Consider the following 15,208-nt stretch of genomic DNA (forward strand, 5'->3'; position numbering starts at 1 on the left):
TAATTAAGCAAAATAACAAATCACTACTGAGAGGATTCCTAGTTCACCTACTGGTTTATTCTATAGACCAGTAAAACATGGATATATCTTCTTCCAAAAAATTATGTAGCTGTCATTTGTTATAACATGAATAGAATCACAAACAAAGATTGATATTGATACCTTACCTGCCACTCTCTTCCTTATGTTTAAAGCAATGATAAGTGGCACTATCAGTTTATGTTAGGAAACTTTAGATAATTGAGAGCTATACAAATTTTCCCTTTTAAATATATGAGGCTGTTACATTTCACAACCATAGACACCAAATATAGCCGTTATTCTTTTTCTTCTCTATTTTAAACAGATATTCGGAACTAACCACTGTTCAACAACAACTAATTAGGGAGACGCTCATATCATGGCTGCAAGCTCAGGTAAAATAGTAATTTTATTAGTACTAGATGTTAAAACTTATTTTTGCAAGAGTTTGCAACTTTACCTAAAAAATTTTGATCGTTTTTCTGCCGTTTGATTTCATAGCTTTTTTTTTTTTTTTTTTAAAGACAGGGTTTCACCATGTTGGTCAGGCTGGTCTTGAACTCCCGACCTCAGGTGATCCGCCCGCCTTGGCCTCCAAAGTGCTCAGATTACAGGCGTGAGCCACCACGCCCGGCCAATTTCATAGCTTTTTAAAAAAGTGCTGGCTTTAAAGATCATGGCTAAGTGGGAACTTAGCAGTAATTTAATATTATATCAATGTGAAATGATCATAGTTTCCATGACACATTGTGGAAACTTTAATTTTAAAATGTTGTTTTTAACTACTTGACAAACGCTGCTTTTCTCTTTGGCTCTTTTTTTTTTTTTTTTAATAAAGTCGGGGTTTCACCATGTTGGTCAGGCTGGTCTTGAACTCCCGACCTCAGGGACCTCAGGTGATCCACCCATCTTGGCCTCCAAAGTGCTTGGATTACAGGCGTGAGCCACGGTGCCCGGCCTCTCTTTGGCTCTTAAAGGTGAGCCCTCCTGGACAGCCTCTCCATAAGAGCCCCTTATAAAGGGCCAGTTGGGTTCTTTTCAGTTAATTTTAGCTAATCTTAACACATAAAGCAATTGTGTAGCTAGAGTTTTTAATTTTCCTTAAAGAGCAAGTAGATAGAAGAAAAACAATTTTTTTTCCTTAGGATAAATTATAGGAGCTATTAAAACTGCACATGAAACTTCTCTGTTAAAGTGTAAGAATGAGGAGTAATCATTACAGCCTTTAATGGTTTATTTAATTGTTCTTCAACTAGCCAATCACTTAAATACTTTTGATGATTTTGATAATCATAATTATCAAAATATTTTGAAAAATCATAATTATCAAAATATTTTGAAGCATATTTGTTAGCTAGTTTATATGGGCCATGTTGACGTTTGATGAAGGTTTGCCTTTTAATGATAAAAGTGATTCTGGGTCTTTTCAATTTACATTTAATTTTATGGACTATTTCTTTGTCAGATGCTGAATCCTCAACCAGAGAAGACCTTTATACGAAATAAAGCAGCCCAAGTCTTTGCCTTGCTTTTTGCTACAGAATATCTCACTAAATGGCCCAAGTTTTTTTTTGACATTCTCTCAGTAGTGGACCTAAATCCAAGGGGAGTAGATCTGTACCTGCGAATCCTCATGGCTATTGATTCAGAGTTGGTGGATCGTGATGTAGTACATACATCAGAGGCAAGTAACTAACCATGAATTTTTTATATTTAAGTTTTGTAGGAGATAATGGGCACATAAAAGGAGCAGAAAAGTTTTATCTAATGTTTTGGATTTTATTTCATGAAGGAACTCAGTCTTGGTTATTTTTTTTCCAGATGTATATTGAAGTTAAAGTGTTATGTTGAATTTTTTTTTTTTTTTTTTTTTTTTTGAGATGGAGTCTTGTTCTGTTGTCCAGGCTGGAGTGCAGTGGCTCAGTCTTGGCTCATTGCAACCTCTGCCTCACAGGTTCAGGTGATTCCCCTCCCTCAGCCTCCTGAGTAGCTGGGACTACAGACACATGCCACCACGCCCTTCTAAGTTTTGTATTTTTTGTAGACACAGGGTTTCGCCAGGCTGGTCTTAAACTCCTGACCTCAGGTGATCTGCCTGCCTCGGCCTCCCAAAGTGCTGGGATTATAGGCATGAGCCACCGTGCCCGGCCTAAATTTTTAACTAGCAAATGCTGTAGTGACATATACAAGTTGATTTTCTTGTATGAATCTGTTGAGAAAAGTAGTCTCTATTTAATACTGCTATATAGTCCGTGAGCAAGGAAGAAGCATTGCTTATGAATTGTCAATGCTGCTGCTTCTGTATTTTTCATCACATAGTATAAGTACTATGTTACTATATTGAGAAATAACTTAACATATGCTTAAGATTTCTAAGCAATGCTTATTTATAGTTTGTGTTTAATAGGAAATTAACTCTGGCACTGAGGAATAGAACAGAAAGAGGAAATACAAAGAATCACAGGATATGATCTTAGAGCTGGTAAATAGGAAATACCGGTAGGGAATGTGTTAACAAGTCCAAAAGTTTGATATGGAGGAAATTACTCTGTGCACGTATATACAGATATCAAACGTTATTTTGCAAGGTAATCTACTTTGTGCATTTGGTGTTTTGTATTTTAGGAGGCTCGTAGGAATACTCTCATAAAAGATACCATGAGGGAACAGTGCATTCCAAATCTGGTGGAATCATGGTACCAAATATTACAAAATTATCAGTATACTAATTCTGAAGTGACATGTCAGTGCCTTGAAGTAGTTGGGGCTTATGTCTCTTGGATAGACTTATCTCTTATAGCCAATGATAGGTAAGTATGCCTATAATTTTTGTAGTATAAACTTGTAAAATACCATATTTAAAACTCATGACTTTGAAAATGTTACAACAATTTTATTGTCTCATTACCAGGTTTATAAATATGCTGCTAGGTCATATGTCAATAGAAGTTCTACGGGAAGAAGCATGTGACTGTTTATTTGAAGTTGTAAATAAAGGCATGGACCCTGTTGATAAAATGAAACTAGTAGAATCTTTGTGTCAAGTATTACAGTCTGCTGGGTTTTTCAGCATTGACCAGGTTGGTAAATTTATACATAAAATTATATATAAAGTTGTTAGAACAAACTGGGATAGATACTAAGTTAAATATAATAATAGTTTTTTCTATTTTTTCTAAATGTTATAAACTCTCCTTGAGATTATAATATAAACCACTGCATCTAGCCAAAATGTTCTTAGTAGCATTCTCCTTGGAGAACAGATTATACCAGTTCTTAAATTTGAAAGTCTTGGGTGGCGCCTGCAGTTGCACATTTCTTACGAACTCCCAGGAGATGCTGACACAACTTGTTCATAGCGGAATTGTTGTTTTTTTTTTTTTTTTTAAGATGGAGTCTTACTCTGTTATCCAGGCTGGAGTACAGTGGCACGATCTCAGCTCACTGCACCCTCTGCCTCCTGGGTTCAAGTGATTCTCCTGTCTCAGCCTCCCGAGTAGCTGGGATTATAGGCGCACGCCACTACACCTGGCCAATTTTTTGTATTTTTGGTAGAGACGAGGTTTCACCGCGTTAGACTGGTCTCAAGCTCCTGACCTCAGGTGATTCACCTGCCTCAGCCTCCCAAAGTGCTGGGATTATAGGCATGAGCTACTGTACCCGGCCTGGAATTATTAAATATGTAATGTTATTTTAAAATTGAATCCTGTAATTGGCAATTGATTCATATTAAAGTTCAGTTGTTTTCTCTTATGATTTGGTGTAGGTGGTTTTAAACGGAGATATGTCTTGATTGCTTGTAGGAAGAAGATGTTGACTTCCTGGCCAGATTTTCTAAGCTGGTAAATGGAATGGGACAGTCATTGATAGTTAGTTGGAGTAAATTAATTAAGAATGGGGATATTAAGAATGCTCAAGAAGCATTACAAGCTATTGAAACAAAAGTGGCACTGATGTTGCAGCTACTAATTCATGAGGATGATGATATTTCTTCTAATATTATTGGATTTTGTTATGATTATCTTCATATTTTGAAACAGGTAAGTTTTTGTTTTATTCTTTTTACTCAGTACATAATACAAAGGAGCGATGGAGAAGTGGGAAATGTAGAAAAATTAAAAATAAGAAAATATCCATAATTCTACTACCTAAAGATATTTACTGTTAAATATTAATGTATATCCATCTTATTAAAAAAAAAAAAAAAACTTGGCCAGAAAATAGGTTCAGGTTCTAAATTCAGTGGACTAACCAGCTTCAGAGTTAGTTATAGATTTAGGTTATTTTTTTGTTTTGAACCTGTATTTACTCGTGAATATAGTTGAAATTTTCATAAGCATGGTTTGTTACCTTAATTTGCATATACATCATTCATTTCTTATAAAAAATTTTTTACAATTGAAGTTTTCCCCACTTCCAGAAAGAACTTGTAGGTGGTGTTAGTTTCTATATTATAGCATTTAGCAATTAAAAGAGTTAATAACTTATCAATATGATATTAGATGAAAGAACCATTTCTGTATATTTGCATTGAATTAATTGAATCAAGTTAAGCTTAAAATACCTTTCCAAATGACTTTAGTTTCTGTTTTATTGTAATAAACATAACATGTATCTTTACATATATTTTAAGAAATTATATGCAGTGTGGAAGGGTATGATCACTATTGGTAACCCCATCGTACATCTCTTAATGGTTTTCTAGGCTTGTTTTGCTTTGTTTAAAAATCTTCTTTGCAGAATATGTGGTAGGTGTCTTTAAAAATCAAAGTCATCTATGTGTTTTTGTCTACATGTCAAGTTACTTACTAAAAGTGGCATTACTTGATCTTAGGTAAGGTTAGGTACATTTTAAATATAGGCAGCTACTGCTAAACTGCCCTGCAAAAAAGTTGTGTGCATGTTTTAATATCTTAGTTGATTAGAGGCCGGGCATGATGGCTCTCACCTGTAATCGCAGCACTTCTTAAGGCTGAGGTGGGAGGATCGTTTGTGCCCAGGAGTTTGAGACCAGCCTGGGCCACATAGAGAGACTCCATCTAGTAGAGATGACAAAATGAAAACCAGCCAAATGTGGTGGGACATGCCTGTGCTCCCAGCTAACTTGGGAAGCTGATGTGGGAGGATCACTTGAGCCAGTGAATTGGAGGTTGTAGTGAGCCATGACTGCACCACTGCACTCCAGCCTGGCAGTAGAGCAAGACCTTGTCTCAAAAAAAAGTCTTGATTGATTAGAAAAATGTTCTGATATGCAGGTATAACTTTAGGAAACCTAATAAATTACTGCTTTCTTTTTAACAGCTTACAGTGCTCTCGGATCAGCAAAAAGCTAATGTAGAGGTAAAATTGACTTTATGCTTCTTTTAAACCACTGACAGATTCTTTGTAATTTGCCTTGAATTGTAGCTTAATTTCAAATTATATCAAATTAGAAGGAGACTGACAACTCTTTTCTTCTCAATTTTATTCTTAGGCAATCATGTTGGCCGTTATGAAAAAATTGACTTATGATGAAGAATATAACTTTGAAAATGAGGTAAGAATTTTTTTGTTGAGAAAGGAGTTTTAATTTTATTGTTTACTTATATAAAATTAATATTTCAAGTTTTGACTGAGTGCGGTGGCTCACTCTTGTAATCCCAGCACTTTGGGAGACCAAGGTGGGCGGACCACAGGGTCAGGAGTTTGAGACCAGCCTGTCCAGTATGGTGAAACCCCGTTTCTACTAAAAAATATGAAAATTAGCCAGGCGTGGCAGTGCACACCTGTAATCCCAGCTACTCAGGAGGCTGAGGCAGGAGAATTGCTTGAACACAGGAGGCAGGGGTTGCAGTGAGTTGAGATGGTGCCACTGCACTCTAGCCTGGGTGACAGTAAGACTCTCTCAAAAAAAAAAAAAAAAATTCAAGTTTATATTGTTTTGGGGCCCTTTAAAACATGAAGTTCTCGAAAAATTAGTTTGTTTATATTGACACCAACCTTGGGTGAAATTAATAAAAGCCTCTTCAGTTTTGATATTTTATCCATTAACAACAACACCTCCTTTTTTTTTTCTTTGAGACAAAGTTTCACTTTGTCACCCAGGCTGGGATGCAGTGGTGCCATCTTAGCTCACTGAAACCTCTGCCTCCTGGGTTCAAGTGATTCTTGTGCCTCAGCCACCTGAGTAACTGGGATTAAGGCATGTGCCATCATGCCAGCTAATTCTTGTATTTTTAGCAGAGATGGGGTTTTACCATGTTGGCCAAGTGGTTCTCAAACTCCTAACCTCAAGTGATCTGCCTGCCTCAGCCTCCCAGTGCTGTGATTACAGGCTTCAGCCGTCACGTCTGACCCATTAACAGCCCTTTTACAAGTGCTTTGTAGCATTGAACATAGTAAAATATTAATGTTAGTGATCATACTTCACTTTATATTTTGTTAGAATGGTGAACTCCGGTCACAAGAGTGTACTGGCAGAGTGGAAATGAGGCACTCTAGACTTGTTCCAGTTAAAAGTCTTTTTCAGAATTGTGAGGGGGTCGGCTTCCCATCAAACACAAGGGCCATTGGTGCTTTCTAGGTATTCAGTCATGGTATTTACTGCTAAGTTATGTTCTAAAGTGTTGTATTCCCTACCACAGGCATTCAAAAACTTAGGGTTGTAAAAGGATAATGGTGGTGATGATGAACACACTGCGCACTTGGGATGTGCCAGGCTCCTAACATTTAATATCTCCAGTTATACCATATTATTACCATTTTGTACAATGGATATTGACTTAGAAGAATAAATAAAGTGCAAAGATCTCAAAGCCCATTCTGGTGCTAGACTATTGTCTTTAACCTTCTTAGACTATTTCTGGCTTTAGGCTTTTGAGACCTATAGCTGTGTGCAGGAATACTTATTTATGAGGCAGAGGGGAGCTACGCATAATAAATTTTCCTATGTAAATAATGACAGCAATTAAAAGTATGAAATGTGTAAATGCAGAAGAATACAGAACTGGATATTTTCATGAATTTTAAGGTCTTTTAAGTTTTTTAAATGAGGATTTCAACCTGTATCATAGGGGGAAGATGAAGCCATGTTTGTAGAATATAGAAAACAACTGAAGTTACTGTTGGACAGGCTTGCTCAAGTTTCACCGGAGTTACTTCTGGCCTCTGTTCGTAGAGTTTTTAGTTCTACCCTGCAGTAAGTTTGTCATTGCTTTTGTAACAAGCTTACTACTTTCGTTCGCTTTTTGATATGGGTCAAAATAAACAAGCTTACTTCTTTTGCTCTTATTAATTCATGTTACTTATTGAGATCTTATGTGTATCTCTGGAAACAATGCACTTGTCTTCTTGATTTATCTTGATCCTTCCTACTTTTGTGATATATATTATGTTGCCTGAGAAAATTAACAATTGCCGTGACTTTTTAATTATTAAAAAGGCTTTTGTTGGTGTCTTACCCTGTGGATAATTTGCTGTATGAAAAATTTACCTTCAGATCTCATTGACATATTATACCTTGGTAGGAATTGGCAGACTACACGGTTTATGGAAGTTGAAGTAGCGATAAGATTGCTGTATATGTTGGCAGAAGCTCTTCCAGTATCTCATGGTGCCCACTTCTCAGGTGATGTTTCAAAAGCTAGTGCTTTGCAGGATATGATGCGAACTGTAAGTATACTGAAGATAATTTATTTTGAACATAAATTTTCTGTTTTCAGTATAAGCTAATGGAAGTTACTTGTTAGAGCTTGGTATATGTTAATACTGGGGCATTTAGATGCAATAAATAAGAGGTTTCTTAACTTTTTCCTGCTCTAGCTGGTAACATCTGGAGTCAGTTCCTATCAGCATACATCTGTGACGTTGGAGTTCTTTGAAACTATTGTTAGATATGAAAAGTTTTTCACAGTTGAACCTCAGCACATTCCATGTGTATTAGTAAGTATACATTTTTACTCTAGGTTTTTGTTACTTTCTATGGATTTCAGCTAATGAGTTGATAGTATTGTATTTTTCTGTCTGTAACTTTTTTCATAGTCAAAAACTCTCAGAAACGCTTGGCACATACTGAAAGTAATCCCTCCTCCATTTCTTTTAGATGGATAGTTTCTGCCCAATTAGTCATCTTAAACAAGTTCTCAAGGGTCTGTTTGTGTCTAGTTTAGAATTACTTTTATATTCCTGGTCCCTGCCTTTTAGGAGCTAAGAAGTAAAATTTGGTGTGAACAAAAATGTAGCATGACAATATCAACAAAAGTCTTGAAAAAGGGCAGAAATAGTAAAAGTGCCTCTTTCTTTAGATGGCTTTCTTAGATCACAGAGGTCTGCGGCATTCCAGTGCAAAAGTTCGGAGCAGGACGGCCTACCTGTTTTCTAGATTTGTCAAATCTCTTAAGTAAGTATAAAATTGCAGCTATTATGTTTAGTTATTTTTTAAGTTACTGAATAGCTGTAAAACAATAGTAAAGACATGGAATCAACCTAGGTGCCCATCAATGGTGGATTAGATAAAGAAAATATAGTACACATACACCATGAAATACTAAACAGCCATAACAGAAAACAAAATCATGTCTTTTGCAGCAACATGGATGCAGCTGGAGGCCTTTATCCTAAGCAGATTAATGCAGAAACAAAAAACCAAAGTGACATGTTCTCATTTATAAATGGGAGCTAAATCTTGTGTACACACAGGCATAAAGCTGGGAACAAAAGACACTTGGGACTCCAAAATGAGGGAGGGAGTGGGGCAAGTGCTGAAAAACTTCCTGTTGGGTACTGTGTTCAACATCTGGGTGATGGGATTGGATCAATGGAAGCACAAACCTTCATATGTATCCCCTGAATTTAAAATGAAGATGGAGGCCTGGCACAAAAGGTGGCCCACGCCTGTAATCCCAGTGCTTTGGGAGGCCGAGGCGGGTGGATCACCTGAGGTCAGGAATTTGAGACTAGCCTGGCCAACATGGTGAAACTCCCTCTCTACTAAAAATACAGGAAATTAGCCGGGCATGGTGATGGGCGCCTATAATCCTAGCTACTTGGGAGGCTGAGGCAGGAGAATTACTTGAACCCGGGAGGCAGATTTTGCAGTGAGCCAAAATCGTGCCATTGCACTCCAGCCTGGGCAACAAGAGTGAAATTCTCTCAAAAAAAAAAAAATGAAGATGGAAATGAAAATAAATAGACATAAAAATTATTTTCCAAGAGCCTATTGTTCTTCCTGTTCCAAGTCATGGTTTGTCAGGTAGATGTCCCTGTTTTTATTTTTGAGATGGAGTTTCACTCTTGTTTCCCAGGCTGAAGTACAATGGCACAATCTTGGCTCACTGCAACCTCTGGTTCCTGGGTTGAAGCAATTCTCCTGCCTCAGCCTCCCAGTTAGCTGGGATTACAGGTGCCTACCACCATACCCAGTTAATTTTTTGTATTTTTAGTAGAGATGGGGGTTTCACCATGATGGTCAGGCTGGTCTTGAGCTCCTGACCTCAAATGATCCAACCTCTTCAGCCTCCCAAAGTGCTGGGATTATAGGTATGAGCCACCATGCCCAGCCCCCTTTTATGTTGCCACTTCTTTCCTGCTCATCAGCCAATTACTTAGTTCTATACTAAAAGTTTTTGTTTTTTGTTTGTTTATTTTTTTGAGACAGGGTCTCACTCTGTTGCCCAGGCTGGAGTGCAGTGGCTTGATTCCTGTTCACTGCAACGTCAACCTCCTCAGGCTCAAGTGATCTTCCCACCTTAGCCTCCCAAGCACCTGGGACTACAGGCGTGTGATGATGGCCAACTAATTTTTTTGTTGTTGTTGAGACTGAGTCACCTTGTCGCTCAGGCTGGGAGTGCAGTGGCGCAGTCTCAGCTTACTGTGACCTCTGCCTCCCGGGTTCAAGCAATTCTGCCTCAGCCTCCTGAGTAGCTGGGATTATAGGCGTGTACCACAATGCCTGGCTAATTTTTGTATTTTCAGTAGAGATGGGGTTTCACCATGTTGGTCAGGCTGGTCTTGAACTCCTGACCTTATGATCTGCCTGCCTCAGCCTCCCAGAGTGCTAGGATTACAGGCATGAGCCACCATTCCCAGCCTAGGCAGCTAATTTTTGTATTTTTTGTAGATCAAGGTCTTACCATGTTGCCTAGGCTGGTCTCAAATTCCTCAGCTCAACCTTCCTGCCTTGGCCTCGCAAAGTGTTGGGATTACAGAAATGAGCCACTGCACCTGGCCTGTATTCTTTACTAGTATCATTTTTGGGGAATGAAAACTACTCCTTATTAGGCTTATAAGATTGAAAGTCATTTTGACAGTCTTATCACTACAGAACAGATAAAGGTAATTTTTAAAAATTAACCATAGCTAATCTTAATCAGATGTGACTAGCCTACAACTGAACTTTTAGTTCTGTCTTAAAGGGGGGTTTTGGTACTTTAGCACTGTTTTGAGCACTGCTCTTAATTGTGATTTTCTTGCTGTTTTTCAGTAAGCAAATGAATCCTTTCATTGAGGATATTTTGAATAGAATACAAGATTTATTAGAGCTTTCTCCACCTGTAAGTATCTGTCTCTTTAAGATATTTTACCCAAAAATCATTGAAGCCACCCATGCCATTATTTTTGTCTTTGTGGGCATTAAAAAAACAAAAACAAAAAACTGGTGGTGGAGGGAGATGTATGTGCAAATATTAGTTCTGTTTACCAAAATTCTGTTGGTATAGTAAACAAAACATAGAAAGGAATCAAGTGTTGACCGATCCAATTTGGCAGCATGGGGTATATTGTTAAAATGTTGAAGCATTTAATGGAGAAGAAAAAATTTATTAAAGATGAGTTTGCTGTTACGATGAAGAGTATATTAAAAAATTTTTGTAAAGAAAAATTAAGAAAAAGAAAAAATTCAAGTTCTAAATGAATTCTGTTTAGTTCTATAATTAGCCATTCTTAGCAGCTGCTATTGTTAGATTGAAGGTTTTCTGTGTCATCTTAGGCTTAGGGTAAAACAAAATTTAAGTGCTAGTCGATCTGAATATCTTGGTGTTGGGATTGGGTCATAATCGAAGCTTTAAAATACTGAAATCCTAAAAATCACAATTCTGAAAGATCAAAATCTTGAAAATATAATCCTGGAAAAAGTAATTTTAAAAATTTATTTGACAGAAGTTGCAGTGAGCCAAGATCATGCCATTGTACTCTAGCCTAGGTGACAGCGAGATTCCATCTCAAAAAAAAAAAATTATTTTGAAGACATTGCTTCACATTTTTAAAAGGGAATGTATGTGAGAAACATGTAAAAACATGACAGCACTTCATTGGCCACTTTACACAATAAAATAGGCAATAATAATATATGCTTTTGTAAGCATAAACAGTTATAAAAATGACAGTTACATGGGTAAAACAGGAGCAGACAAACTATTAATAAAGAAATAGATCAGAAAGCAAAATGTGTAAGCGCATATCACTGTGGTTAGCAATTGTGTGCCACTCAGCTTTGTAACTGCACTCATCTGAAATAACCATGACAGACAGCCTAAGTCTTGAGGAAATTGATAAAAAAAAAAATGGCAGTGGGTCACCACAACATTTGCAATCACTCAAAGAACCGAGATCACAACAAATTTTGTGTTTCATAGATGCAGATATACAGAAAGGATCTTCTTATATACATGCACGGTGCTTAACACGCAAAGTTAATGCTGTGATACTGTACTTTTGTGGAGTCAAATTTGTGATGTTCAGGGCAGCAGCAGAAAAGTCTGTCCAGCTTTCAGAGAGAGACCAATTCAACTTTTGTATTTGTTCTTTCAGAGAACTGGTCAGTTAGGTGGTGCCCGCCAACACTGAGGGCAGGTCCTCCCCACCTAGTTCACTTGGACTTAATAATCTTTTCTGGAAACACCCTCACAGACATATGCAAAATAATGCTTTACTATGTATTTGTTACTTAATTATTTAAACAAAGTGTAATACTCTAGTTTTTTTGTTTGTTTTTTTTTTTTTTTTTGAGACATCCTCAGCTCTGTTATCCAGGCTAGAGTGTAGTGACATGGTCTTGGCTCACTCCAACCTCCACCTCCCAGGTTCAAGCAATTGTTCTGCCTCAGCCTCCCGAGTAGCTAGGACTACAGGTCCACCACCACGCCTGGCTAATTTTTGTATTTTTAGTAGAGATGGGGTTTTACCATGTTGGCCAGGCTGGTCACGAACTCCTGACCTCAAGTGATCTGCCCGCCTCGGCATCTCAAAGTATTAGGATTATAGGCATGAGCCACCACATGCAGCCTAGCCTCATAACAATCTTATAAATAAGATCTTTACAAAAGGAAACAAGTTAGAAAGTTAACTTTAATAATTATCTTACATGATCATTTGTAGAGTCTTGTCAGGACTGGAATTGGAACCATGATCTGTTGACCTCTAATTCAGTTTTCTTTTCATTCTATGATCCTGGGAGATAATTTGTCTTTATAAGTATTTCATCTGTGAGTTGCTGTGATAGATTACATTTACTGTTTGTTCCTAAAGCACTTTTTCTCATTAAATGAGAGGAACTCAAAAACTTTTAGTAAGACTAAATTGCATTCTAGGAGAATGGCCACCAGTCCTTACTGAGCAGCGATGATCAACTTTTTATTTATGAGACAGCTGGAGTTCTGATTGTTAATAGTGAATATCCAGCAGAAAGGAAACAAGCCTTAATGAGGAATCTGTTGACTCCACTAATGGAGAAGTTTAAAATTCTGTTAGAAAAGTTGATGCTGGCACAAGATGAAGAAAGGCAAACCTCTCTAGCAGACTGTCTCAACCATGCTGTTGGATTTGCCAGGTAAGCGTAATCACAGTTAAAATTGTAATGTACATGTATCTACACAGACAGAACCACTTGTTTGGTGAGCACACATATTTGTGTTTCCTTGGATTGTCCAGAGAATTGTCTAAGTCTTTGACTTCCAAATCCAGTAAATTAGGTTTAGTTGAAGAAGGGGTTAGATTACATACCATTTGCATTTTTGCCTTGACAACTGTAAATCTTTAACTCCTCTGACTTCTTTGATATAAATAGGTTGTGTGTTTAAGGGGATTAGCTAAAGTGTTAATGTACCAAAGATACATTGGGATGGGACCTCTTTGGTTAGTCTTGGTTACCTTAAAGAGAAGAGCCTGAGGCTTCTCTTTAGTTGCATTGTGTCCTGAAGACCACCCAAGCAGCTTTCTTCCCCCCATCTAACCATACTTTTTGTTGACAAACAATAAACAACAGCATGAAAGTTGTAATGATTGCTAATTAGAAGTTAAATGGTTCTATAATATACTTAAGAACAAGAGTTAGATACTAGAGAGGTTGTATAAATAGCTTAATTCTGAAGATGGTTTTCTAAATTTAAATAGGTAGTTTGCAGATTATCTAGTACAGCCTAGTCATAATAGGTGGATTTATTTTCTCTTTCCTGTCCATTTTCTCAATAGGATTTTGTTTGTTTGTTTATCACGTATCACACCCAGCTACTTTTTGTTTTTAGTAAAGATGGGTTTTCACCATGTTGTCCAGGCTAGTCTCAAACTCCTGGCCTCAAGTGATATGCCTGTCTCAGCCTCCCAAAGTGCTGGGATTACAAGGTGAGCCACGGTGCCCAGTCTAGTTAATAGGATTTTAATAAAACATTTAGATAGATTCACATTAGAAGGATTATATTAACTACATGTCATTCATTTAAATTAATTTGTGCTCTTCTGTTCTGGAAAGATAATTAATTGGAAGCAGTAGTTTACTGATAGCCATATTAGCTAAAGATGGAAGTAATTGTGCTTTGGGAAAAAAAAGGTCTGGTTAGTTTTGTTAATTTTGTAATTTGTTGTGCATTGCTTTTGAATACCCCATAGCACTTTTAAAGAATAAAGTTACATCTGATTGCCTGATTTTTGCTTATATAGTCGAACCAGTAAAGCTTTCAGCAACAAGCAGACTGTGAAACAATGTGGCTGTTCCGAAGTTTATCTGGACTGTTTACAGACATTCTTGCCAGCCCTCAGTTGTCCCTTACAAAAGGATATTCTCAGAAGTGGAGTCCGTACTTTCCTTCATCGAATGATTATTTGCCTGGAGGAAGAAGTTCTTCCGTTCATCCCATCTGCTTCAGAGCATATGCTCAAAGATTGTGAAGCAAAAGACCTCCAGGAGTTCATTCCTCTTATCAACCAGATTACGGCCAAATTCAAGGTACTGCAAACCTTCAGAGCACTGAAAAATCTCTTGACTTAAAGATCAACTGTGTTTATCTTCAGACATGTTTTGGATTTTGCCCTTGAGTTTCTTTCTTTCTTTCTTTTTTTTTTTTTGAGACAAAGTCTCACTCTGTCGCCGAGCCTGGAATGCAGTGGCACGATCTTGGCTCACTGCAACCTCTACCTCCCAGGTTCAAGCGATTCTCCCGCCTCAGCCTCCCGAGAAGTTGAGACTACAGGCATGCGCCACCATACCCAGCTAATTTTTGTATTTCTAGTAGAGACAGGGTTTCACCATGTTAGCCAGGGTGGTCTCAGCCTCCCAAAGTGCTGGGATTATAGGCGTGAGCCACCGTGCCTGGCCTTTTTTTTTTTTAAATAATGAATTACTTGAGAGCTTCGTGGATCATATGTATTTTTATTATCCATGGTGTCTGGCACACTGTGTACACTCCCTGATACATAGGTCATGCTTAATAGATGTTTGAATATAAACAGACCCTGTCTGCTCTGTGTAGCAGAAGAAAACAACTAGCCTGCTGTTCTGGAAGAGCATATAAAAACAGCATTGAGTAATAAATGTCTAAAGAAATAAGAAGCACCATAGTTTGGGTACCCGTGGTTGAGACAGTCTTTAGGAGTTTAAAAGTAATTCAATGTATTAAAGTCAGTTTTCTGAAGGACTTTTAAGCTGTCTAATAAAAGTAGTTAATGCTTACATAGTACTTCCTTTTTTCTTTTTTTTTTATGGAGACAGTCTCGCTCTGTCACACAGGTTGGAGTGCAGTGGCACAGTCATGACTCACTGCAGCCTCCACCTCCCAGGTTCAAGCGATTCTTGTGCCTCAGCCTCCTGAGTAGCTAGGACTATAGGTGCGTGCACCACACCAGCACACCAGGCTAATTTTTTGTATTTTTATTAGACACGGGGTTTCCCCATGTTGGCCGGGCTGGTTTTCAAACCTCTGACCTCAAGTGATCCTCCCGC

The 15,208-nt window shown here is 37.7% G+C and overlaps 1 protein-coding gene across 5 annotated transcripts in view; it reads left to right on the plus strand.

Moving 5' to 3' along the window:
• Positions 1–15,208, plus strand: part of XPOT (exportin for tRNA) — a 134,455-nt gene that overhangs the window by 103,023 nt on the left and 16,224 nt on the right. For all 5 annotated transcript variants that reach the window (XM_064377295.1, XM_064377299.1, XM_064377298.1 and 2 more), the window contains 14 exons: positions 347–416; positions 1,487–1,705; positions 2,647–2,831; positions 2,933–3,101; positions 3,825–4,061; positions 5,323–5,361; positions 5,495–5,557; positions 7,074–7,198; positions 7,527–7,671; positions 7,822–7,941; positions 8,304–8,398; positions 10,481–10,550; positions 12,585–12,823; positions 13,930–14,215. In XM_064377295.1, coding sequence (XP_064233365.1) covers positions 347–416; positions 1,487–1,705; positions 2,647–2,831; positions 2,933–3,101; positions 3,825–4,061; positions 5,323–5,361; positions 5,495–5,557; positions 7,074–7,198; positions 7,527–7,671; positions 7,822–7,941; positions 8,304–8,398; positions 10,481–10,550; positions 12,585–12,823; positions 13,930–14,215 — 2,062 coding nt within the window. The remainder of the gene's footprint in view (positions 1–346; positions 417–1,486; positions 1,706–2,646; positions 2,832–2,932; positions 3,102–3,824; positions 4,062–5,322; positions 5,362–5,494; positions 5,558–7,073; positions 7,199–7,526; positions 7,672–7,821; positions 7,942–8,303; positions 8,399–10,480; positions 10,551–12,584; positions 12,824–13,929; positions 14,216–15,208) is intronic.

Source organism: Aotus nancymaae, unplaced genomic scaffold (assembly GCF_030222135.1).
Source record: "Aotus nancymaae isolate 86718 unplaced genomic scaffold, 86718_ANA_hifiasm-v0.15.2.pri h1tg000016l, whole genome shotgun sequence".
NCBI lineage: Eukaryota > Metazoa > Chordata > Mammalia > Primates > Aotidae > Aotus > Aotus nancymaae.